General features: G+C 51.1%; 1 protein-coding gene across 5 annotated transcripts; it reads left to right on the top strand.

Annotated features, from left to right (window-relative positions):
• The first annotated feature begins 31 nt into the window (after positions 1-31).
• On the top strand, positions 32-16,498 carry MRPL21 (mitochondrial ribosomal protein L21). Of its 5 annotated transcripts, none has more exons than XM_074884507.1 (7): positions 32-92; positions 1,874-1,934; positions 5,806-5,891; positions 8,918-9,081; positions 10,571-10,623; positions 15,559-15,662; positions 16,268-16,498. In XM_074884507.1, the coding sequence occupies exons 1-7, from the start codon at positions 56-58 to the stop codon at positions 16,330-16,332; spliced, it is 570 nt and encodes a 189-aa protein (XP_074740608.1). In that variant the 5' UTR covers positions 32-55; the 3' UTR covers positions 16,333-16,498. The 5 variants fall into 5 exon arrangements, with proteins under 5 accessions (XP_074740608.1, XP_074740610.1, XP_074740612.1 ...); XM_074884510.1 differs by lacking the exon at positions 32-92 and adding an exon at positions 119-495; XM_074884509.1 differs by lacking the exons at positions 15,559-15,662; positions 16,268-16,498 and adding an exon at positions 12,025-12,403.
• Positions 16,499-24,934: the final 8,436 nt, after the last annotated feature.

Raw genomic sequence — 24,934 nt, 5'->3', positions numbered from 1 at the left:
ACCCCGCCCTCTGACCTCGAGGGGCACTTCCGCTTCCGGGGCGGGGGTCACCGCGATGGCGGCGGCGGTAGCGGCCCGGCGGCGGGCGGCAGGTGAGGAGGGACGAGACGCTCCGAGCTCCGCTCCGGCCGGGGGAGGGAAGGAGGGGGGCGGCGGAGCGGGGTCTCCGCCGCCGGCGGTTTGAACGACGCGGCCTGGCCCCTCCTCGGCCTCCCCGGGGGGGCTGGGCCGGGAGTTCGGCCCTTCCGCGGGCCCAGCGAGCCCCCTCGGCCTCCCCTCGCAGGGCAGGTGCTCCCGCCCCCGACCGGCTTGTGGCCGCCGGTGAGCCCCGGAGCTATCCCGGTGCGGGCAAGCTGCGGAGGTGAAAGGGGCGTGAGAGGAGAGAGCCGGGACTTCACCAGCATCGGCCTCAGAGCAGCCGGAAAGGTTCGGGGCGAGGGAGGAAGAAACGTTAACAAATAGGACAATCGACCTTATACACTTTTTTTTAGCCTGGTATGAACCTTTTAGCAAAATCCAGGGGATGGGCGGGGCGTAGGGACTCCACCAACCTCCTCCCTTCCTCGCCGGGCTGGGAAGCTGGCAGGATGTTTGTGGTGGGGGCAGGCTGGGGGGCCTCGGGGGGTCCTGGCTTCATATCGGGGTTTGGTTTCTGTGTCAGGTGAGTGTAACCTTGGTGAACTGTGGCTTCTGCAAGTGAGGTGATTAAGTACATTTGGCTTTAAGAGGTCTTGCTAGTCCCTTGTATCAGTCACGCTTTGGATGGTGGGTGAAAAAGGGAATGTTCCTGCAGAGCAGCTGTGCACAGTCTGGCTTTTAATTAAGCACGTTGTTCCAGAAAGGGGATTGTTATCCCTGAGGTAACATGGGGATAAATCCCTGAGTGTGTGTTTTTTTGGCCTTCATTTCCTTTTGCTAATTAACCGTGTGTGTGGGCCCAGCTCCTTTCCAAAAAGTGCTGAAGCTATACTCAAAGTGTAATTTAAGTTGTAGTAAACCACTCATTCTTTGAAGATTTGCCTACTGGAATGGTAACACAGTTTCACTGTTTTGGTGAACGTTAGCGCCTGTGTACATAGCTCTGAAGAGCTGAATTCCCACCTTCCATTGCTGTGACTTGTTCAGCTGCGTAGCTCCTCCGCTCCCCTTCTCTAGAAGGAAGAGGCGTGTTTGGGGTGGTGAAAAGCCAGGCACGGGAGTGTTAAACCCAAATCTGCTGAACCTGCCCTGCTCTTCCCATTCACTGTTTCACCTGGCATCGCAGTGTCTGCTTGGGAGCTACAGGGCCAGTGAGTGGCTGGCGATGCTCCTTGTCTTCCTCCTCTCTGTGGAGTGAAGCTTTGTCAGGCTTAGCAGAAGTTGCTGAGAATCACCTGGTAAATGTTGTGTAATACAACTCCCCTCCCTGTTTTGGAGGGTGCAGAGGGCTGGAAAGGATCCTTCTAGCAGCACCAGTGAGTTCTCAGAATTAAGAGAGTGCAGCATAGTGTACTTCAGACTACCTCTTCCTCCCCTCTGCCTTGTGGTTGCGTTGTTTTCCAAGAGGTAGGATGCTCTGAGTGTAACCACATCTAATTGTTGTCTAGCTCCAAGTGTCACTTGACGTAAGTGTGCTTGCAGTGGGAGGCCTTTCTTGTGCTCTCTTGCAATGCTCACACAACTGATGGGTCCTTTCTCTTACCAGGTGACTTGTTTTGCTCCCCGCCCCATCTTTGCCTGTCATGATAAAACCGAACAAAGCTTTTACAGGCAGAAAAATGGTACCTCAAAGCTGACCAGCGCTGTGACGCTTGCTGTAGTGCTGCCTGACCAGGGACTAAAGGTCCAGCAGTTGCTGCTTATTTTTAATTCTTTTCCTCTCTCTCCCTTTTAGCCTTCTTGCTTTCATCTGTGGTTCGGCACCAGAGTTCCCAGAGCACATCGCTGCAGCAAGGGTAATGTCAGATGAGTTTCTGCTTTGCTTTTTGCCCTCGAAATGCTGACCTTCCTGGGTGGAGGTGGGGAGGGCAGCTGGTTTTTCCTTTGGAAAGGTTTGTCCGACCCCTTTGCTGGTCTGTCGCTTCCCAATAAGTTTTGGACTCTCTGCCTACCTCCAGTCACCTTTGCCAGAAGGATGCTTCGGATGATTTGTGAAATTAAGCAGCTAGAGACAGGTAATTAGATCATCCAATGAGAAAAGGGCTGCAGTGTGGATTCAGCCTGTAGTAGACAGCAGAGAAACCACTCGAGTCCTTGACTGCAGAAGGGGTTTCAGCTGCCCCCCATCTTTTCAGGTGCCAGTACCCTGCTCCTCAGGCGAGGTTCATCTCTGATATCTGATAAATACTGAACTTGTGCTGCAGTCTTCATAAAACGGGATTTACAGCCCAAGCACCACAGGGCACCCTGCCAGGAAACCTTCAGGCTTCGTTTGTTTCAGCACTTTGAGAGCTGCTTGTTGTGTCTTTATTTTATTTCCTCTGCTGGGATCTCCGGTGAGACAGAGCTGCGGGCGGTGCTGCTGCTTGCCTTAACCAGGAGGGGACACTGCAGAAATGGAGAACTGCGAGCAGCAAGCAGCATCGGGGGGGAAAAGATTGGCTCCTTCCCTCTGTGCTGCTGAAGGGTGCAGGGATGGCCTCTGCCCGCTGCTTCTCGACTGTGTGGGAACACAGTTTGGGTCTCTGCCTCCATGACACAGCGCCCGACGTTACCGCTAAACCCGCAGCAGACCCACGAAGCCGTGGTGCTTGCGGTTATGTACTTGCTCACAGGTGCTTTGAGCTTTTGCTAAATTAAAGCCCTTTGAGAGGTATGCTGGGCATTACAGAGTGAACTGATCAAACGCAACTGCTCTGGTGTTAATTTTGTCGTCTTTCACTAGCATCTGATGTTTGTTTCTGTTAGGCAGTTGGCGCATCCTGTGTTATTTACAGAAAGCCTGGATCTCCGCACACAGGGAATTCTGAACTTCCCTTTCTGATGGGGACAGCCTTTAATGAGCAGCACCTTTCTCTTCAAATTTCAGAAACTGCTACCTTTCTGGTCACCTCACCGAGATCCAGGGTGAATCTCCCTCCTCCTTAAATCTAAGCTTGTTTCTGTGGTATTGTAGATCCTTGCTTAATAAGGAACTATAACCTGGTGCCCTTTGGTTATGTGTCTCTTTCTGAGTAAAGGCATTTGGCACCTCTCAGGAGAAGCTCTGAGTGCTGCAGTATGGGCCTCGTGCCTCCTCCCCTGCCCCCTGGGCCACATACTGTGGTTCTGATGAAAGCACTGCCTGTGCAAAGCACTGTCCCTGCTTAGAGAGGTGCTTTTCTCCCCAGTTCTTTGGGAATAAATCAATAGTTTTTGTAACTGCCTGTTATGCAGGGATGTAAACAGCTGCCTTTGGTCCTCCTTGTTGTTGCTCCCTGTCCTAGAGATCTTGAAAAACAGCTAATTATAAGCAAGTGGCATTTGCATTTTTTTCTGCTCAAACTCACACTGTGAGTATCACGTAGTGTTTCATTTTCGAATTAACACCCTGTGGCACATTTGAGCAGTGTTAATTGCTGTTCAGCTCTGATGTTTTAAGCAGGGTTCTCATGATTTAGTGCTGCCTGTGCCACTGTCAAGAACAACAGCGCGTGTGCACAAAGACCTGCAGTATTGATGGGGAGGCTTGAGGTGGGTGGGAATAGTTCAGTTTGGAGGCAGAGGATCCCCCCCAGTGATAATCCTGAGAAAAGCAGACAGAATCCCCCATGGCAGCTAATAAGAACATGTTGCTGGCTGCTCGCTGGAACGCCCCCGGCAGTTTTCAGGCATTTGTTCTGTATCCCTGCTGTAGCCCGTTTGCCTTCAGCTGCCGCTTTATTCACCGAACTGAAGGTGTCGGGTGTTGTGGCAGCCACAGACCCTTTTCAGTAAGTAGGGGAGCAACATCTAAGCATAGAAAGTCGAGTAGGCTTCAGGTAAGTTCTCCTCTGCAGAGAATTGGTCATGTGGTTGCTGGTGCAGTTTGAGCTGGGGTTGCTGCCGCGATGGTATCGGTGCTCGCTATCCTACAGGGACGCGTTATGACGCTCAGGAGGCCCCTGCCCTGTCACCAGGAAGGTCTCCAGGGACTGACACAGTGTCTTGAAACGGTGAGGCTCTTGCCTCAGTGGCACAGTTGCAGAGTGTTTGGAAGAGATGTTGTTAAAGCAGTTCTTTATCACGACAGTGGAAGCTACCCTTTCAGGAAGAATAAGGATTTAATTTGCACCTTTTAGCAAAATATCTTGGTGCTCAGAGTCATTGTGAGGAACGGTGCTTGTGCTTGGCTGGCTGTGGGACGGCGCATGCTCCTGCTGCCTTCCGTGGTCAGCCCGAACCGAGAGGCGTGGGGCTGGGAAGCCTTGTTAGGGGCCTCTGCTGGTCCCTCCCCAGTGTGGCGGTGTGGCTTGGAGGCAGACATGGTTAGGGCACAGAAGAGGCTTCTGGGCTAAATGTTTGTGGTGTTAAATGCTGAATTGCACCGGAGGTGGGAGAAGCCGTTGTTACTGCCATTCAGGGAACGCAGCTGTAAGTGACAAAAGAAGAGCAGCCTCATAACTCCTGTAAAGAACCCAGCTGTGGTCTTAAGGCTCTCTAAACCATCTAGTTAACAGAGAAGAGCTTCAAAAAATAGAGGAAAAAAGGACAGCTGTGAGTCATTCGCGTGTAGCGCTCAAGGCTGGCTGAATGCGCGTTAGCCCTTCTTGCCCATCAAAGGCGCGTTGCCTCCCCAGATGCTCCCCGCTGTCAGATAACTTCTGGGCTTTGTACTCGCTGCTGAAGGGGGTTGAGGAGTGTTAACGTGTTCAGCCTCTCAGCTGTGGTGGAGGTAACTTGTGTCTATACTGTGAAAAGCTTAACAAGAGCCTTTTAGATAAAACTCAGGTGTAAGCAAGGCTTGAGGTAGGTCTGTTTCCATTGGAGTTGGTGACAAAATTCCGGTCTGTAAAAACAAGGCGGTGGAAAGTCACCGGTGGCTGCTGACCTTGGTCACCACTAGCACATCCAGCTGCTCATCTCGACATCAGGAACAAGTGGTAACCTAGTCTGGGTTGATTTTCAGTTAATCTTCAGTCTGTTTCTACACTCTTCCTTTGTTTCAAACTACTTCAAATAACGTTCTGAAGTGGGCAGTAAAAAAAAAAAAAATCTATTTCCCCATAGTGAATTTTGTGATAGGGTGGGAGTAAAGCAAACCAACCACCGAGGCGTTTATCCCTTTTCCTTAAAACTTGCTGCAATTCATGGGGGACCTAAACGACGCTAAGCCCTGGGAGCAGTAACTGTGTTTGGTGGAGCATTTGCAGGTTGAACTCAGAAATGAGACCAGTTGTTTTCTGCATGTTTTTGAACAGCCTTCTGATAGGGGCTGCAGCTTCAGCACTTCCGCAGCATTTCTTGTCCTACTGGAGTGCTTTTGCCAGGCATTGGGAGGAGGGTCTGGGGACTTTGTCATGGCCAGTGTCCTCCCTTGGGTTAAGGCCTAGGGAGGTAACATGGCTTTGCCCTGCCTGCCACCCTCTATACCTAACACTTGAGACTGGAATAGAAAACCTCTCCTTGCTCATGAGCCTCTACAAGGAGAAACATGGTCTGTGGGAAATTGCCTTCTGGCCCAAGTGGGCTTTGGGTTGAGTCTTTCAAAGTGACAAATCATTAAGTCTCCTGTACAGCTTCTGCTCCCCAGTGGAGAACTCCTTTCTACTCCACCTCCAGCTTCTTCTACCTTTTATCCTCTCTTCATGTTTCACATCTCTTGACAATATCTGTTGCTACAAGTGAATCTCACCTTGTCGTTCACAGACTTGTTGCCAAAACATCTCTGACTTCACCCCCATGGCCTGAAGTGAAACTTCCAGATCCCATAGAAGAAGCGAAGTATCATGCAGGTAAAGTTCTCCAGTCTCCCAAGTGGAGAGGAGCACTCCAGTGTTGTCACTGGTGGCCTGACTGAGCATCCATAAGTGTCTTCAATGACTAGAGCAGTTTTTGTTCTTTGAGATTTTTGTCTTATTTCTGGCGTGTGTTAGTGTCACTGGATTTGTGCTCCAGCTGCTGCTGTTGGAGATTTGGGTGGAATATGAGGTGTCCTTCATTTATGACAGCTTGTAACACTCCCAGAGGAGTCTTACCTGATGGGGTGTGTTGCTTTCTAAAGCATGAAACAAGCCTTTCGGACAGGAGAAAACAATTATTTTTCTTTTAATGGATAAATCAAAAAGCTAAAGCCAACATAAGCAGTTGGATGGTGGGCACGTCAGGGAGCTGGTATATTTTGGTGCATCAAACAGAACACAAGAGCCAGCAAAGCAGTTGGATGGTGGGCACACAGCAGAGCTGCAGAGGTGTGACAGAAGGCAGCGAGCAGCTGGGAAGTGACATGGTGTTAGTGAAGACGTTCTTGTCCCCGCATCTTGTCAGGCCTGCTGGGCGCAGGCAGTGGCCCTCCTGAAGGGAGCCCGTGGACCGTACAGCGGTCAGCCCCGCGCCTCAGGTTGTGCCCGTAGTGCTCCAGCAGCCGTCCTCAGTGCTGAGCCTTCCCAGGACACGTCAGCCTTCTGCCTGTAGCCAGGCAGAGGTTCCCCTGGCAGCTGGGGTGTGAAAATCAAACACAGAGAAGGTGCGTGTGTCTGGCCTCGCGCTGCCCAGGCGGGGCTGCTGTCGCCCAGACCCTGCTGGGGCTGGCGCTGGGGAAGCCAGCCTGGGGGGTGGTTCTCAGCACTGGCAGTAACGAGCCCTGGCAGGTGAATTGCTTTTATGGTGGTGGCAGCAATTAGCAGCGTGTGCTTCGTGCAGGCAGCGAGCTCCTGAGGTTGTTAACAGGCAGCCTGTCTCGTTGCGTTAACCTCTGGGATGTCTCTGAAAGGCACCCGACTTCTCTGTGTTAGCTGGGAGAGCCAGGGGGTAAAGGAGAGGAGCTCTTTTCCAAGGAGGGAGTGAGAGGAGAAAAGCTGCGTTGTGTCTGCCTTTAGCAGATAGTCTCCTGTCATCTGTGTTAATAACTGGGCGAGTGATGTGCTTTGGAGAGAGCCTTCTGCTCCAGGTCTCCTCTCTGGCTGTTTCTATTTCTGCTTTTTATCTCCTTTGCGCTCCTGGGATTGCTCAACTGACAGAGGAGCACTCTGTCCCTGCGCGTGGTTTGACCCCCGAGTGAACCATAAACTGCTGGGTTTGATTTGCTGAAGCCCCGTGGGGAGCAGGGTCCCACGTTCCCCCGACTGATTCACATGGGATCCTTGGGGCCGCTGCCATTTCCGTGCCTTGTAACCTCCTACTGTTGATGAGGTTGCCTCGTTATCTTCTGGCTGTGCTCATCCAATGCAAACAACAGCAAGAGCATTTGAATTCCGCCTTCTAGTCTCCCGCTGGCTGTGGAAACAGCCACGGATCTTTTCAGAGGGGTCGCTCCAGGGGTGTGGAGATTGGAGCCGTAGTAGCGATCAGATGGTGACATCACTTGATGTTTCCTGTCACCAGAGGTGTTTGGAAGAGTTATCGACAACTTCAGAGCCCAAGTACAGTGAAGAAAATGTACCTTTTTTGGTTACAAAAAGATGAGAAAGTGCCGTGGGTAGAAAGCTGAAATCTGACAAGGAAATAACCCTGGTTAGAGCATGACTCTGCGTGGGTTTTGCTAAGAGAAAATTGTAGGCCAGCATTTTGAAATTTTGGGTTTGAAATGTTGACCACAGGACTACTGATACACCTAGAGCAGCAGTTTAGAGCTGGAAAAATTTATTGTACCTGTTGTGTAGTTGAGGGTGTAACAAAGGGAAGGGGTTTGTATTCTCTGCACTTTCTGTAGTGGGACACTGTGAATCAGGGAAGAGCACACAGTAGATTTTTCTGGGACAGCAGTTCCAGCAACACAGAAGCTAAACTCTTCATTGTAGTAGGAACTGCACCCATTACTGCCTTGCAAATAATTTCTGTTCTCACCTCTACCTTTAATAGTTTGCATCTGCTGGGTTGAAACTTGGACACTTTCAGAGTGTTCCTGTAAGGGCTGGGGTTGGTTTGACTGGCTGATAAATTCCTGTCTCTCCCAAATGTTTCTTGTTTGGTTTACATTCCAAGAAAAAATGATTCAGCCACTTCTGAGGACAATGAAGAAAATCTATTTTTCCAGTTACAGAAAAGTTACTCCTTTTCTGACCAGCTCGAGGGAGTGGAAAGCTACTATTTGGCGGTGGAATGACACTCATTAAGCAACACCTTTTGGTGTTCCCATAAAAATTGTGTTTGGCTTAGCTGCTCAGGAAGCTGATCACAGAAAATGGAGTTTGTTCATGTGCAGGAGCTCATCTCTGGGATGTGCGCTGCTCCTGACGCCTGCTCGGCAGGTGTGTGCCTGGGGGAAGGGATGTTCTGGGAGGGAGTGAGGGGAAGGTCTCTCTTGGCTTTGCTGTGGGTACAGGTTCTCAGGCCAGGATTTGTTAGTAGACTGGAGACCTTTTTCCTGTGTACGTTGCCAAACTCTTCCTGATGTTCCTGCATGCCTTACACAGTCCTGGGCCTTCTGCGTGTGACTTGGACATTGAGGGGAGCTCCCCTCCAAACGTTGGATGTGTGGATAAGTGCTCTTGTCTGGAGCCCTTTACATCTGAATACAGAGCCTTGTAGGATGCTTAAGAAATAGGCTGAGAAGTCAGGTCATAGATTAGCTGCACAGTATATGTATTAGGTGCTTACTTATGCATGGGTTTGCCAGCAACTAAAACACAAATAGGTCATTAAGTTCACAAAAGGGAGGCTCACACGTTCTAGGAAACATCATTGCTGTTGGTCCTTGCTTAAAGATTCCCGGAAGATGAGAGTGTTGGTGGGAGAGCAGTGTGGCTGAAGGAGTTCTGAGCAGCTCTTCATACCTTGCTGGGTTTTCTGCCCTGATTCCTGCCCTGCTCTTTGCCCACAGAGGTGGTACAAAAGGTGAACGAGATGATCGCGACGGGGCAGTACGGACGGCTCTTCGCTGTGGTCCACTTCGCCAGCAAGCAGTGGAAAATAACCAGTGAAGACTTGATTATGATGGACAACGTACTGGAGGCTGAATGTGGAGACCGAATCCGGATGGAAAAGGTGACGTACCATGCTGCGTGTGGGGCCAGAGAAATTGCCTGTGAATGTTCCTTGAGGCAAAACCCATAACTAGTTTTTAAAAACACATCCGGAAGAGCTCCTGTTGGATTCCCCGTTCTCACTCCAGCTGTTTGCTTTGCCTTAGTTTTGTTCCCATTTCAGTTACTCTGTTAGTGATATTATTAGTGTGATTCTGTTGAACAGGGTTGGAATGAGTCGTGCCAGACTGTTGGGAGACAAATGTTTGTTGTACTAACTTCATCCAAAAAAAGAGAATTATAGTTGTTGTTTCTAGAGACGGCAACTAAAGACTGTGTTTACCTTGAGACTCGCACACCCAAAATACTTGCAGTACTCCCAGGGGGACTGTCCCTGCTCGGTGCTTTGCGAGATCCTTATCGCACTGAGGCTGAGTGTGTTGGGTGGAGGGAGAGGAATGGTGCATGGAGGGGAGAATTGCCAAGATGCAATTCAATAGCCTTAGCCCTGGTTAACTAGCAGGGACTTGTAGAGGCTTACTAATCCGAATCTGAAACGAAAGATTATGAAGTGGGATTCTGTTGGCTTAATGTTGGTTGTTAGAGCCAAGCAAGCAGTTGAGGAGAGCCGGGCAGTTTTTCTACTCAGCCACTGCTCTGAAGTCCAGTTTTGAAGCAGATTTTTAGACGTGCCTTCAGCTGGCTCCTGCGTCCTTGTACGCAACGGAGTGGAGTGACTGCGTGGAGTAGCCAGCTAGGAATGCAAAGGTCTAGATGGGAGTGAAGAAGGTGAAAAACTTGCCTAACCACCATAACCCTTTGGGGATTTTACTGGCAAGCATGTGTCTGAAACAAAAGTCAGAACAGCTTGTGACCTTTGTTGCTTCTAGCTGCTGCCGAACGATCAGCGTGGGGAGGGAGGAGGTCTGCAAGGAACGCCGCCTCTTCTCACACATCCCCTGCTACCCTGCTGGTCCTTTAGACAGGCAGGTGGTCAGAGTGCCCCAAAACAGAAGGACGAGTCCCTGGGGTGGAGAATCCCCCCAGATGTTCATTTCCTTATTGCCCATCTCCGTGGAGGAAAGTGTTTCTCTGCCGGGATATGTAGCAGCTGCTATAAAAATCCAGTGATTTTATGAGCTGCCATTCGTTCAGATCCCACACAAGGCATGTTATTCTCCTTCCCTGTATTGCTTTTCATATCTTTTACAGCTACTGGTGAGCCAGAACAGAAAGGTTCAGTGTGTTCTGATCAACGTGGAAGATACTTCTAAAGCGAATTTTAGTAGGATAAGCTCTCTTGGAAGACTGTTTAATGAACCTGTTTCTTGCATGATAGCTGCCTTTCCCCACCATCCCTCTCTAGTAACAATGTCAGGTTTGAAATGGGTAAAGGTCTATTTTTAAGCAGTTTGACTCCTTTATGATGACTGTAGAATCTGGAAGAATCTGCTTACACTTCTGCTGGGACAATGAACCAGTGATAAATGCCTTGATTTATTTTTCCATAGGTTTTGCTGGTTGGTGCTGATGACTTCACACTTATTGGAAGGCCGCTCCTGGGGTAAGATGCCTCACACAAGACAATTTTTGTACTTAATTGTAGCTTCAGGTCTCCGACAGTCCCTGAAACTGAAGGGAAACCTGGATTTATCAGCAGTAGCTTTTTTCCCAGCCCCGTGGCTTTTGAAAGAGCCACCAATAAAACCAGCTGATGGCTCTGCTGACTCTGACCATCGCCGCAGTGCCAGGATAGAGCAGCAGTGCCCATTTCTGGGGTAACGGCGGGATATTGGTGTGCATTGGATCTTTTTTGCGTGGTATGGGCTTTGCACAAATGAGCAGTAAATCTTGCTCTTCAACATCTTTACTCCCTTACCCTAATTTCAGTGGTAGTCTTCTTGGAATAACCCAGAAATCCTTTCCCATCCCCTAATGTGACTTGGTTTTTTTTTTTAACCCATTTCCTTTTGCCCTTGTGTTAACCCAGCAGGCCTTAATCTTAATTTCAGAGTTCCTGATTTTTCCCTTCCTCCTGGTCACACAGTCCAGCAGCCACAGAACTGGGGAGAAGGAGTTTACCTCCTTGGCACCGTCCCCATCCCAGTGCTGTAGGACTTGCTAGAGAACAGCTGCTTTTTCAGCCTTTGCTTTATCAAAAGGAAGTGGTGTGTGGCCCAGGTGTTATTGCTCAGCTCTTAGTGCAACCCAGCAGCAGTCAGGAGCTGTTGTTTTCTCCAGGACAAGAGGTTTTAGTGGTAAAACACAAGTCAAGATAAGGTGGGTTGCAGGTGCTCAGAGTATCTGGAAGCATGGGCTGCGGTCTGGCTGCAGGCTAAACCACGTGCCTGGGTCTTAGCTTGAACCGCAGCGACTCTGGCAGAGGGTGGTCAGATAAGGAGGAACTTGTGCCTCTGAGAATTATTTCTTGGTGGCTTGTAGGTTCAGGGTTAGAAATACCACGTGGTTTCAGATTGATTTCACTTCTGAGTGCTCTCTGTGGTACCAGAGGCTGCTGGTACTGATGAGTTACTGGTGACGTGTTTGTACAGCTGATAACGTAGCTTCAGTCACACTGGTGGCAACTGCCCAGGCTCCCTGGGCCAGACAGGATTTTGGGGGCTGCCAGTCCTTTTAACAGGACTGCAGATAGATCTGGGATAGCACATCGTCAGGAGTCTTTGAATTACCGCCAGATATTGCACTTGTGGAGGATTTTTAGGAAGGGAAATCTCATTATTAGGACTAGAAATGTCATCTTGCGGAAATGCAGCCAAGAGCCCCGGTTCTGCAGACAGGGATGTGCCACTGCAGGCAGCTCAGGAGCCCCGTCCTTCGCCTGGCTCTTGACTAGTGGCCCTGGGCTGGTTCTTTGCAACTCTCTGTTTGTGTGCTGGACTTGGCATGTGGCCCAAGTCCCAGAAGCTCTGGGGCGGGAAGAAAAACAGCTCTTTGGTTCCTTCAGGTGCTCTAAGTGTGTGGAAAGCGCTGTCAGTTGCTTGAAGCAGAGCAAACCTGCGCGTCTGAACTCCAGTAACTTTGGCAGAGGAAGATCAGTGGGAGGAGGAGGAGGCTGACCAGGCAGAATGAAAGGCTGCTGGGGAGGTGCCATCCTCCCTCCAGCTGTGGGGAAGCCTCCCGAGTCCGCAGCTCCCCAGGACGGGCTGGGGAGAGGAAAGCAGAGCCCAGCGTGTCACAAGCAGCGTGGCCTGCAGTTCTCTCAATTTCTCCCAGTTGTGCCCAAACCACAAATATTTTGGAGCGGAGATAAGAGGTTGGATGCGAACAAAGGCGGCTTTGTTTTTCTGTTGTTTTAAAAATAAACACATCAGTGAATGCTTGCACCAGTGTCTGCGTAAGACAGTTCCTTACAGCTGCACTCCCTGTTCAGAGTTGGAGGCGGGTAGGAACTTGTCCTGTTTTGGACAGATGGTCATGTTTTAATTTTCTGTAGCAGCCAGATACCTCCCAAGATGACACTCCTCTGAAGCCTTAAAAAACAACAGTGCAACAAAACATATCTGCGTGGCAGAGGCTATTCTGGGACCTTCTGGCTGGCTTCTGCTCTGGAATCTGCTGGGAAGTAACTCGCTGTCTGGGCAACTGGCACAAGGGTGTCGGGCAGGACACAGACATTGTTGTGCCCTGTTAAAGCTGTGCTAGAAGGGAGTGTACCCTTGGGCAGGTTTGCGTTTCAGGCCATCGGTTGAGTGCCCTCGGCTGTTTTAGATGTGAGGGAAATGAACGGTGCCTCAGTGAGAAAGTTTAGCTGATTTCTCGACAAAGGACTGCTGATAGGAATTTTCTCCTCTAGATGAGCCTTGCTCTTTCTCCTGCTACCTGCCCTTTCTTTCGGTGCCTTCAGTGGAAATGACAAAGCGCCTTGGATCTGTTCTTTTCCCAGACAGCCAGGCTGGGGTTCAGTTACCTTCTGCAGGGAGCAAGCGAGCTTGTCACTTGGAGTTATTACCTCTGAGAGTTATGATCCATTGGGGTTGGGTGTTGCCTGGATCTTTTTCGCTGCTTAATGACAGTAGCTTTCAGCCCAACATAGATCTATGAGATTTCAGTGTGAATTTTTCTTGCCTCCTGCAAAAATCTGATAGATGTGCTTTGTCATGAAATACTTTGCTGCTGAAAGCAGCAGGCCTGACAGTCTGTGTCAGACTCTGGGAAATGTGTGACCCCCTTTTTATTTTTATGGACATTCCAGTCATACCCAAAACATCTGATAAAGACTTTTTTTTTTCCTTGGGCTCTATTTCGCTGAGAGCTTTTCTGTTCATATGCATATCACCAGCAAGTTGGTTCCTGCTGTGCTTCAGCCTTGCCACCAGCAGGTCCTGGTGCTTTGTCCAACAGAGGAGGACTCACTGGGGCCCTTTGGCCTTGAACTTTGACTGGCAGAGTGGAGCCACGCATGGATACTCAACTGTCTCAACAATACCCTTAAAGATCTGCTTGACAGCTCTGGTGGTTTGAGTCTGCGAGCAATGTAGGGGGACACTTATCTACAGATCTGTGGCCGTGTTTCTCCCTTTGGCTGGATGCTGCCCAAGGCTGAAGACAGCCAGGGAGGTCCCGTGGCGAGAGCTGTGTCGGGGGTAGCTCGGCCGTGCTACTGCAAACCCTGGCTCTCCGGAGAGCCGCACAGATTTCAGTGACCGGGTCACTTTATCTGGCCTGGCCACTTTCCAGGTTTCCCATGTGATGATCGTGAGGGAGTTTCTTACGTGCTTTTATGGTCCAAGCCTGTGAGAAGTCAGGGGGAGTTTAGCTTTGCCTTTGCCCTCAGTGGGCAGGAAGCAGACGCAGAAGGAGTAGCTCCCTAATTGCAGTGGTAGAAGGTGGCCAGCCCTGCAGCGCAGGTCGCTCCCTGGTTTCTTTCCTAGAGTTGCAAAGCTGCTGCGTATCTCAGTGCTGCTGTTGGGCCCCATCGCTGGGGTGTCAGGGTCACCCAGTGGTCTCCTAAAATCTAGATTAATTTATGTCTGTTTTCTTCTGGGCTAGTTACTAAATGCAGATGTATCAGTGTTCTCCTCTGGCTGGCTGTCCCTCCTCCCTCAAGGATTCAGTCTCTGACATATATTACACCCCAGAGGGTAGATGTTCAGAGAGATGGCAAATGTCTTGACGCCTTTGGCCTCCTGGTGACCTTGCTGGAACAGTTGGGCTGGATGGGCTTCCCCCCTCTGCCCCCGCTAAGTGCAGACAGAGTCGTTTGTCAGGAAAATGTTCTTTAAATGTCTTCCGGTGGCGAAGGGAGCATGCTAATGAGTTTTTAATGGTATTCTGCAGTGATGCTGCATGGAAGAGCATCTCTTCCTCCTCCATTGTGGCTGTTGATTAAAACCACTCTTTCCAAAGCTTTAGTCTGGCTCTTGTCTGGAGGTGCTTGTCTTCCCAGAGAGCAGCTGTTGTGCAGACAGGTAGCTAGTCCCCCAGCGTGTCCTTCAGACCACCTTGTTCTCCAGCTCTGGCGTTTTTCAGATGGCAGCTGGAAATCCCAGCGCTCTTTTCCTAACTTCATCAGGACTTCTTCTCTTGGAGCTCTGCAGAAGCCCCGGGTGGGCAGAGGTGTGTCTGTGTCTGTTGGTAAGGTGGTGTGGGGGGATGGATTGCTCTGTGATTTTACTCACCTGTGAAGGAAGTACGGGACATATTCTTCTCTTCATCTCCATCCTCAGGGAGGAGGATGTTTACTTGCTGAGAATTTCCATGTGTAGAAATGAGCTTTAGAAATATTTTGAGTTGTTGAGCGGTCTCACTGCTCAGCCTGAACTCCCCCAGCTGTGGGGCAGGGAACAGTACGTGGAATCCTCAGTGAGTCCCCAGCTTCTCTTTCAATTTTGGGTAAACAAGCAGGACAGACCAATAGTGGGAGGCAGAAGAGAGGCACGTGGGAGGAGAAGTGATTGGCTCCAGCAGCCAATTAGCTGTGCTTCTTGCCAGAAACAGTGGGCTAGATCTCTTTCACTGAGCCTTTGCCAGGACTTATTCAGGTGAGCAAGGTGAGAAGACTTTCCTCCAGCTGTCTGTGATGCTTTATAGAAGGAGGAAGGAATTCTGTGTTGAGCAGAGGGGCCACGGGTGGGTTTACCCTGTACTGTAAGCAAGGTAGGACACATCAGATCATGTGAACGTGCCAGGGGAATTTATATCACTATAATCCTACAAGTTCCTGCAGGTTCATCTTACTACTGGCTCCGTAGCTGTTTCAGATCTTATCCCTCCCATGACAGAGAGGTGCTGCCCTGCAGACGATCACATCACTTGACTGATCCACGTCCAGCACCTCGAGGCTTTTGTTCTCGCACAGTGAAGCCAACAACCAGAGGGGTTGCCCTCCTTCCATGGTGACTTTCTAGTTCCCGTGGCTCTGGGCTCTGTAAGGCAGAGGGGGTGTTGTCTGTATGTCACTGTTCCCCAGAAACCTGCTCACTGATAGAAGGAGAACGTAGATAATTAAAAAGCAATACTTTTAAAATTTACTTTTAAGGAAAGATCTCGTCCGCGTGGAGGCTACTGTGATTGAAAAGACGGAGTCGTGGCCAAAAATTAACATGCGCTTTTGGAAGAGGCACAACTATCAGCGGAAGAAAAGTAAGATGAAAGGAGCTTCCTTCCCTGCTGGTTTGTTGCTGGATCTGGGAGGGGGAGGGATCGTGACACAGGGACAGCAGCTGGGGAGACTCATTCACCGTATCCCCAGGGCCCCTCCTGGCACCCCAGTGTCCCACTGTGTCCAGAGCACAGTTGCTTGGGTTGCCCTTGCTCCAGCACTAGGTGGCCTTGCGAAAGGCCTTGCTGAAAAAAAGTATCCTGGGGAGAAAAGCAGTCTTGTTCTCTTTCCCAAGCCTTAAATACTGGATATGTAATCACAGGTATTGGCAAGTCCTAACAGTATCCTGTGGTAGGCTCTCTGCCCCTTCTCAGGTACGGCAGAGAGAGGAAAGCATGACTGGTTTTTTATGGAATGGACGCTAAAACCTTGAGCAGGCTGCCCCAGTCCCACGGGAGCTCTGCCCGGGGCCCTGGCCTGTGCCGTGCCAAGGGTCCGCGGCCGCATCTGCACCCCCCTTCTGGCAGCCGTTGTGCCTCAGCATGTCTTCACCTGAGGTGGCTGAGCCAGCAGGAGCCTCCAAAAGGTATGCAGCAGTTCTCTGCTCTCAGCTCATGTTTTTTTTTCTCTTTTCGTTCTTTTTCAGTCATCACGAACCCACAGACTGTTCTTCGGATAAACACCATAGAAATTTTCCCCTGTTTGTCATGAGTGATTGATCGGGTGTCGTGTGGCTCAGGTTTATTATTGCTTTAGGCAATTATGGAAATAAAACTGCCTTGTCATTGGGAAGTTCATGATTTCTTGCTGTTGTTGGGAATAGAAATCTATATGTACTTTCCTTCAAAAAACCAAAATGAAGTCTTTTTTAAAACTATTATTTCAGCCTTGATGGTGTTTATTTGTCGAGAGTTTTAAGCAGCCCAGGACCCGTTGCTAGCTGTCAAGCTGTTTCGTGGCAGTACCTTTGCCCGAGCACCTATCTGTGTAGTTCAGGAGTTCAGGCTTCCAGCTGTGTCTGCAAAATACCTCGGGCTTCACTGCCTGTGGGAGAAAAGGGCCATCTGCCTCTCCAGCCCCAGAGATGGGGCTCCGAGCCCGAAGGCAGGATCTAGGTGTATGAGTCAATTTAAAGAGCCTGTTGCCATCCTTAGTTCCTTGTGTCTTTGCAGGGGTCCCCTGCGCCGGGGCTGTGTGTGCCCTGGGCACTGGCGGGGCAGCAGCCCGGCTGGGTGAGCTGCTCTGTCCTCGGGAAAACCCCCCCTGCTCCCCGCAGACTGTGCTTGCCTCGCTGGTGATAGGCGAGGTGTTTTTTAAAAGTGCTAAGTGTAATTTTGCCGCCCACCTCTTCTGACAAAAACCCTGCTGCTCTGCTCATATAATTCCTGGTGTTGTGTGGCTTCAGGGAATAGCCTGGGGTACAGTGGAGCCCACAGCAAACATGGGACTGGAGAGAGCAGTGAAACAAGAGGACTGCAGGATCCCAGGTTGTGTGAAGTGGTGAAAATCCATCATAAAGGTTAGCAACAAGAGCTGCAGCTGAGAAACCTCTTAAAGGTGAGCCAAAGAGTCCATTGCATAGCAATAAATTGTGTGTGTGTACAATACCATCAAAATAACGGACACCGGTGGCTCAGAGTGATTTCCCGCCTGTTACACAGACCTGGTGCTTGACCTGCTGGGTGTACTTTCATCTCTAGATCTCAGTATTTTCTCTCTGCTTGGTCTGGAGGTCGAGCATCGTCACTTGCTGCACAGCTTGTGCGAGGCCAGATTCAGCAGGTTTATTCAGCCAAGGCCTGCGTGTGTGTCTGGGCTGTAATTACAACCAGGAGGAGTTTCCTAGAGCTGTCAGCAGGCTAGCCGTGGCTTCCTCCAGCTGCCATGAGGAGGGGTGAGTGGGCCCTGCTCCCCTTGTCACTCCTCCAGGGAATACTTTCCTTCACAGGAGTTGGGGGGGAAGGTCCGTATGTGGGTGTCCTGTCCCCCCACCGTGACTCCTTCCTGGGACCAAGGTTGCCCACAGCCCTGTTCTGGAGGAAATGCTGGTTTTGAACATAACTGTGTCCGGGTCTCATGTCCTTCAAATCTCACGAGTCAGTGTAAACCTGCAGGAGATCGCCTGAGGTGCTGCAAGCAGCGAGCTCAATGGCCCAGGCCACCTTTCGTCTTGCCTGATGTCAGCTGGAGAAAGATCCAGGCATGCTTGAGTTAAGGCAGTTCTCTAGTCGCGGGAGGGAGAGAGAGAGGGTCATCTGCAGAGGCTGACTCATCTCTTCCCCTTTCGCTGGCACAAACAGAACGGCCCTTGGGACATGCTGCTGCTTCCCTGCTGCCCCTACAAGGAGGGTGGATGGGCACCCGGCTTTGAACCGGCCAACGGGAGCAGGAGGGCAGGGACCCTCCTGCGACCAGCTTTGATCGCTGCGTCCTTGTTCCCAGGCTCTTACACATGGCAGGCAGCGGGGGGACCTCTCCAAAACTCATCTCCCACCTCTTCCCGCATGGCTGCCGGCAGCGGCGGTGAGTCACGGCACGGCACGGGCTGGCACAAGGACTCGCCGCTGCCTTCGCTCCTGGGCTGTTTGCCGTCCGCCGCGGAAGCGGCGCTGCCAGCTGAAGCGGTTTTCCTGGAAACCTCTTGGTCCCTCTGTTCCGTAAGGCGTGTGAGTGCTAGGGCTAAGAAACGGCACGTCTTGGATTGAAGAGGATGTAGGGAGAACTTGCTGTCCTTCCTGCTTACAGAGAAACGCTTGAAAATAACAAGAGACCTCGAGTCTCAGAAACTGGAAGAGCCCAGTGTTGATTCGAAAGAAAAAGCAAATGTCTTAAGCTGATCTGTAAAACCAGTCCCCACAAAAAAACCCTTGGGGAATGTAATTCTAATCCAAATGAGACACTATATGAAATGAGGGTGGCTTCACAGCGGTTCTGGGGGAGAAAAATGCAGGAAGGGATAATTCAACCAATATTAGGAAGTCCTGTGTTTTGCTTTGAAAGTTTTACAATATGAAATTAGAGCTAAATGTTCAGGTTTTATTGAAATGATGCATTCAGACTGAAGCAAAAGGGGATTATTTTTGACATTTTCTTCAGGGGAATTTAAAGAAAAAGCTTTTTGCTGTTCCAAGTGGAAGCAGAAATCCCCAGTTCTTCTCTGGAGTGAAGTTGCAAGTCTCCATTTGGCTTCACACGTTGGGGGGTGGCTGCTTGTGTTCTTCTTTCTGGCTGCTAAACGTGGTTTGCCTCACTTAAATAGTTTAAGAGCAGAAATTTCTGAACAAAGCAGGCTTTTTCCCCCCCCCAAGCACTGATTCATAGTGGAAATTCATCTGTTAGGACAAAACATCTTATTGGACAGCACATCAGACCGGGGTGGAATTTGGAGACGCTGTGCCCAGAGCCTCTCAAGCTCAGACACCCGTGGGGGTTAGATGAGAACCAGGCCTGAGCTCCCGCCATCCAGCGCATCTAAAGCAAAACTGCGGCGTTTGTCCCTGTAATCTCCTCTCGGTGCTGTTTGACTGTCAATAAGGACTGGCTGCCCGGGGGGAGGCTCAAGAGTTGGCGCGGGGGGCATCTGTCTGCTCTGAGTCAGCCCCGAATTCCAGCACGTGCTCCCTGCCCACTGGCCACAAAGCCACCGGCTGTTCTGGTTTCTCTCTGGTGCTTTCGAAGAATGCCGGTGGGGCTCCGCTTTGCTCCAGCAGGAGGACAGCAGGCTTCGCAACACTGACATTTTTCTGCAATAAGGAAGCATTGTTTTCTCGCCAGCCAGGCTGCCAGAGGTTGGCTCGGGAAGGGTTGTCGGGAGGTGCCTTTTGCTTCTCTGCCAGCTCCGCGTTGGCCCTCGTGTACCCCAGTTTTGAGCACAAACCCCTGGGCACAGCAGAGGGGATGCCTGGCTGTGCTGTCCCCCCCGGGCTCCCCTCGCTCCCCTTCCCAATCCTGAAGTGTCCAGCCAAGCCCTAGCAAAGCGCACGCAAGGGATCTGTGAACTGCTGGCCCGGCTGCGTGTCGGCCCAGCCCTGACCTCATCCTGTGCCCTTTTAAGAGCAATGGACCGTGGCACCTTAATTCCTTTGCGGCTGCGTGGTTTTTTTTTTCCTCCTCCTCAGATACAGCTTTCAAGAGTTGGTTTGGAGCGAGATTTCAATCGTTTAAAAGGCTAATGCTGTTCTAAACCCTCCAACGGGTGGGCTGCTCGGATGCAAAGTCTGCAGCTTCGAGGTGCTGGGATTTGGGTTTCACATCCTGACAACAATAAGATCATCGTCGTGATTGAAGGGGAAAGGACGCATGCTGGTCGTCCTACAGGATAGCTTTCTGCGGCATATCCCCAGAGCTCTGTCTGGACAAGTTTTAAATTACCTACGTGATGGGGTTCCTCTTCCTTCCCTTGGCAAGTTGTTCTGTGTTCTAAAATAAGCTTCACAAGCGAAGCCATTTCTCGCAGCGTGCAGGCTTCCTGTTGTGAGGATCCATTATTTGTGCAGCCTAATGAAGTGTGATAGATGTGGTGAGCGACAGCGTCCTTTCTTCCCAACGGCCAGCTTCTGCGGAAAAACAAAAGTGCGTGAAACTCTCTTTTTAGGACCCAAAGGGCCTGCAAAGGGATTTAGCAACTTGGTTATGATATTTGGATCTGTTTAACATTCACGCGCTCTGCCGTGTTGTGAGCTGCAGGCGCTGATCCAGTTGAAATGGCAAAGCATCTTGAAAAGTTCTTAGGACATGTTGCTCGGGCCTCCGGAGTGGAAGGGAAATGCTGTTAATATGCCCCTTTGGTGTGCTTTTTTTCCCTGTCAGCTTTGCAAAGGCGTCTTTGAACTCTTATGTGCAGCCAGATTTATTTTCTCAGCATGATCTTGCCACGTTTTGGCTATGTGTTGAAATACGCTTTAGAAATCAGCAACAGACAGAATGGAACACCAGGAAACTGCGTTGGTTTGATTTCTCTTGCACTAGAGGTTTTCTTGTCTCCTGTGACCAAAAAAACCAGCCCCTTCATTGAGAGGAGAAAGGGAATGCTTCGCCACCGGCCCAGGATGATGCAAAGCCCATAGGGAGAAGTTGGAGAGCGGCCAGCACGCCTGGGCGCGAGCAAGCCCTGGGGCCAGGTGCCTTTCAGCTATTTTCTCTCTCCCTATTTATAGAACGCGGGAGAAGCGATTGGGACCCGTGTCCCTGTGCCTGCCATGTCCCTGCCTGGCCGCTCTCGCAGCGTTTGCGTGGCTGAAGCAAAGTCAGGGTTTGATTTCCGTAGGAATGGAGCAAATCTGCAAAGCCGCGGAGAAAGGAGAGGGCCCTGAAGTCTGAGAGCACTTTTTAATTGTATGCTGGCTTCGCTATAGCAACCAAAAATATGTTTATTGACAGGGCGGTGTGGCTTCAGTTATATTCTTGGAGAGCATTCCCTGACGGCCCCATCCAACATTAACTCTCAAGAGGCGTGCTAGCGGTGTTGTCTCAATAGGAACAATGTTTGTACAGTCATTAATGAGTGACAATTAAATGTGTTATGTGAGTTGGAAATGTGGGGTTTGAGACCTTCAAGTGGATGCTCAGGATGAGCTAAACATTGGGGAACCAAAGCTTTGAAATACTTTGGTCATTTTTTGATAAACGGGGCGCAGGCTCCAAAGTCGGCTTGAAATTGAGTTGGTTTCTGTGTAGATCTCCTATCATCCTGCACCTTTGGGTCATCTGATGGAGAGAAAAGGGACCGGCTTTTATTTTATCTTCGTTTTCTAAATAAAAACAAACATACCACTTCTCTTTCTTTCAGCAGCAGCAAAGTTCATTTTTTTTTTGGGAGATCTCAAAATAGCCGAGGATCCAGCGGGGATTTGGTTTGGACCGCGGTATGGGACTCCCAGGATCCGAGGCTGCAGCCTGAGGCGATCTGGTTCTTTGTCTGCTTTAGGACAACTTTATATTTCTGCTGGATTTTTGTTTGCAGGGACGTGATTCATGGGTGCCTTTGGCCTCTTTCCCGGTGCAGACTCCACATCTTTAAAAAACAGCAAGTATGGAATAGCCTGACCACAAATATTTCAACAAAAAACAATATCTACTCCTCCTACCTTCATCTGGCTCTGCCGCAGGTGCTTTGTTATGCTGGAGGTGGCTTATTCAGCGATTGCAGATGATAAAGTCATGTTTCCGTTGTCGTCCGGCTGAAAGGTCCCCGGCAAGCGTGGGACCGCGCAGGCAGCGGCACTGAATGCACGTGGGGGAGGCCACGTGGCTCCCCACCATGCCAAGGGGATCTGAGCGCCGGGCGAGTAGGAGTTTCTCCGGGTAGTCCCCAGATGTGCTGTCAGGGATGTAAACCTACCAGCTCTGGGGCCCAAGCCAACCTTTTTCTAAAGAAGTCAAGGATGTATTTCTCTGCGTCATCTCTGAAGCGGTTGGTGTTGGATCGGAGGGTCACAACAGCCTGACCAGCCTGGTCATAGGAGGTGGCTGTGAGGGGTGTTTTCTCTCCGAGCTCTCAGCTCCCGCCTTGGCAGGAGTGGCTGCAGCACTACGGGGCTACCTGGTGCTCCCCAAGGCCAGCGCTGTCAAGTGCAGCGCTCTTAGCTTTGTTGTTTTAAGGATGAAAAAGAAACAAATTTACACAAGTTCTTGTCTAGGTCAGTCTATCTCTGTGCCTGAGAGAAGTGAAACAACATGGTGTTTTGGAGGGAGAGAAGGAAGCTGGATGCAAGCTGGCCAGAGACGTTTCTCCTACAGAGCTCCACCGTGGCCTGTCTAAGCACTTCATCACTCTACGCTTGGCTGGATTTAAACACTTGCCACCAAAAAGAGTTTTGGGGGGACTCAGCTGAATGCTTGTATCCTGTCCTGAAGGCGAAAGAATTATAGGAGATCATCTTAATGGAAATGCCACCCCCCCATGCCACCCCTGCTGCGGGAACAGCGCTGGGTGTTCCAGTAACACTTGTACGGGGCAGAGCTGGTGTGGCCAGAGCTGCCCTCGGGTGTCTGGGTCGGCCCTTGTGCTCTCCAGCAAGAGCCATTTAGGGTCTGGAGGAGGAGGTCAGCAGGGGTCGAAGGACAAGAGATTGGTTGTTGCCCAGGGCTCTGGGTCCTCAGCCTGACAGCCTTTGCATAAGGTCACCCCAGAGCTGAAAGACGCCTTCTCCATGCTGAGAGCATCTGCCTTCTGACCCTTCTGAGCCTGAAAGGAGCTCAGAAAGGAGCTTCAGGCCACCTCTGCAGATCCTTCTCAGCCTATATAATATCTTTGAAATGCTTAACTGTGCCATGGCTGATCAAAAGTAACCGAAGAGGGGGCCTGGCTGGGCAAAGGAGGACGCAAACTGCCAAGACCAGTCTAAAAGGCCTCATGAGAGTCCCAAAGTCCAGCCTGGGACTTCATCACTTGCTGGACATTCAATTTTTAAGTCCATCCTTCCTCTATGCTTGTTCCCGCATCCCTGCAAATCCCTTTTAATGCAATCAAAATCCCAAATTAAAAATCCCTTTTCCTGTGATCAAGATTAAGGCCGGTGCAGGTGCAGGGGTTTGGACTGCTGGGGTCCCGGTGCGGGGCTGCGGTGCCGGTTGCTCTCCCACGAGGTGAGGGCAGCACCCTCCTGCCATGAGGGACCCTGGCACGAGAGGAATCCAAACAGCCCCTGGGAGCAGGGAAAGAGTTATTCTGGATTCCTCCAGCCAGGAGCTGCCCGCTGGTTCCTGCCTTCCAAGGTGCAGGGGTTGATTTTTCATGACATTCAACCACTTTTTGTAACAAAACTTGCAAAAAAAGAGTTTTCTCTGCGGCTTCTCCCTCGCTGTCAGATTTGGCTGAAATCGGGCAATGTATTCGAAAATGGTAGTGACGAGGGACAGGCAAGACAGAGGACTTGATTGCAGACATCTCATTTCCTTAGGAAATCAGGCTAAAAATAGGAAAGGAACATAAAAGAAGGCTTCTTTTTCTTGACACCCCCCTCCCTTCCCCAGCTGGGAATCGGGTTTTGTCCTGAAATCTGAGGGTTTTTGCTCTTGCTGTTGTCTTCTGGGCTCCAGATGTAGTCGAGCCTCGAACATGTCTCTCATCAGCTCTGGAGGAGCAGCGCGGGAACAGGGTCGTCGCAAGTGGCTGATGCCCAGGAAGCACTGGCTGCTTGCGCTGGCATGGCAAATTTCTGGGTGAGGTCTGCTGGCTTTCCCAAGAGCCCCCCTCAAGGACAGTCCCTGTTTTATCCAGGGCCCCTCTCTCTGGCCAGAGCGTTGCCCCGGCAGCACTCACAGCGACGGCTCTCCCGTCGATAACCCTTCTCCCCACCGAGGTGCTGGCTGTTTGCTTGTGACGCACAACACACTCTGTAAATATCGGGTGGGTTTCATGTTGCCTCGAGCGCCGTGTGAGGTGGCGCGGATGGTCTGTGCTCTGCTGTGAGCAAAGTCACCTGAGATGGTCACACAAAGACGTTCCTGGGCCAGAGAAATGACTGAAGCCCTCAGAAAAGAGACCGAAGCCCTTGCACGGGCCTTTACCTGCTCTGCACCCTTGGCCAGGTCTCTTCTGCTGGAGTTTGCAGCAGGGGGCTCAGCCGTGATCTGTGTCCTGAGGAGCAGTCAAGGTGCTGTGGGTCTTTCCCTTCTTCCCAGCGCTCCGTGCCCCCTGCCCTGCATCTGTGTGTGCTCTGGCTGCTGCTCAGAGCAGTTACCCATTACTTGTGCCCACGCTTGTACAAACACCCGCACATGTCACTCCTTGCTCCCGGGTGCGCTCTGATGCTGGTACCCAACGGCCTCGCAAAGCTGCTGCACCACAGCGCAGGGGGAGTTTGGGTCAGGCCTGCTGGGAAGGATTTAGTTGTGGATTTGTGTGGAGCCAGGGTTCACTCCCCACCTTGCCTGGGATTGGGGCGAGGGCTGGGCACTGTGCAAGCTGCGTTTGGGGAGCACCTGCTGCACCCTAGAGATGGGACGGGGGAAAAGACGGGAGCTAAACCCACTCGTCTTTATTAACTTAACTTGCACACGGAAGTGGCTGAAGACAAAATCGTGATTTCATGCAGGGATCGGGGGGCGGGGGGGCAGCACCCTGGCCGTGTTTCGCCGTCGGGGGAGGTGCTGCTGCTCCTCTGCTCTCCCCTCACGTTGCCCCCCTTGAGGCGAGCAGCTCTCCAGGCCGGCAGCGCCTTTCCTTTGGCGAAGGCTCCAAGCGAGAGTCAGCCGGAGCCGCTTCCGTGCGGGGAAACTGAGGCACGATGCCCGGAGCGCGCTTCCCTCAGCTCTCCTGGGGCGAGGGTGTGTGGAGGGGGGCACCACCTCCGCGGGGAGCGGGAGGAGG

This window comes from Strix uralensis, chromosome 15 (genome assembly GCF_047716275.1).
Source record: "Strix uralensis isolate ZFMK-TIS-50842 chromosome 15, bStrUra1, whole genome shotgun sequence".
In the NCBI taxonomy this organism is placed as follows: Eukaryota; Metazoa; Chordata; class Aves; order Strigiformes; family Strigidae; genus Strix; species Strix uralensis.
The sequence above is the reverse complement of the archived record's forward strand: the minus strand, read 5'-3'. Positions and strand labels throughout refer to the sequence as shown.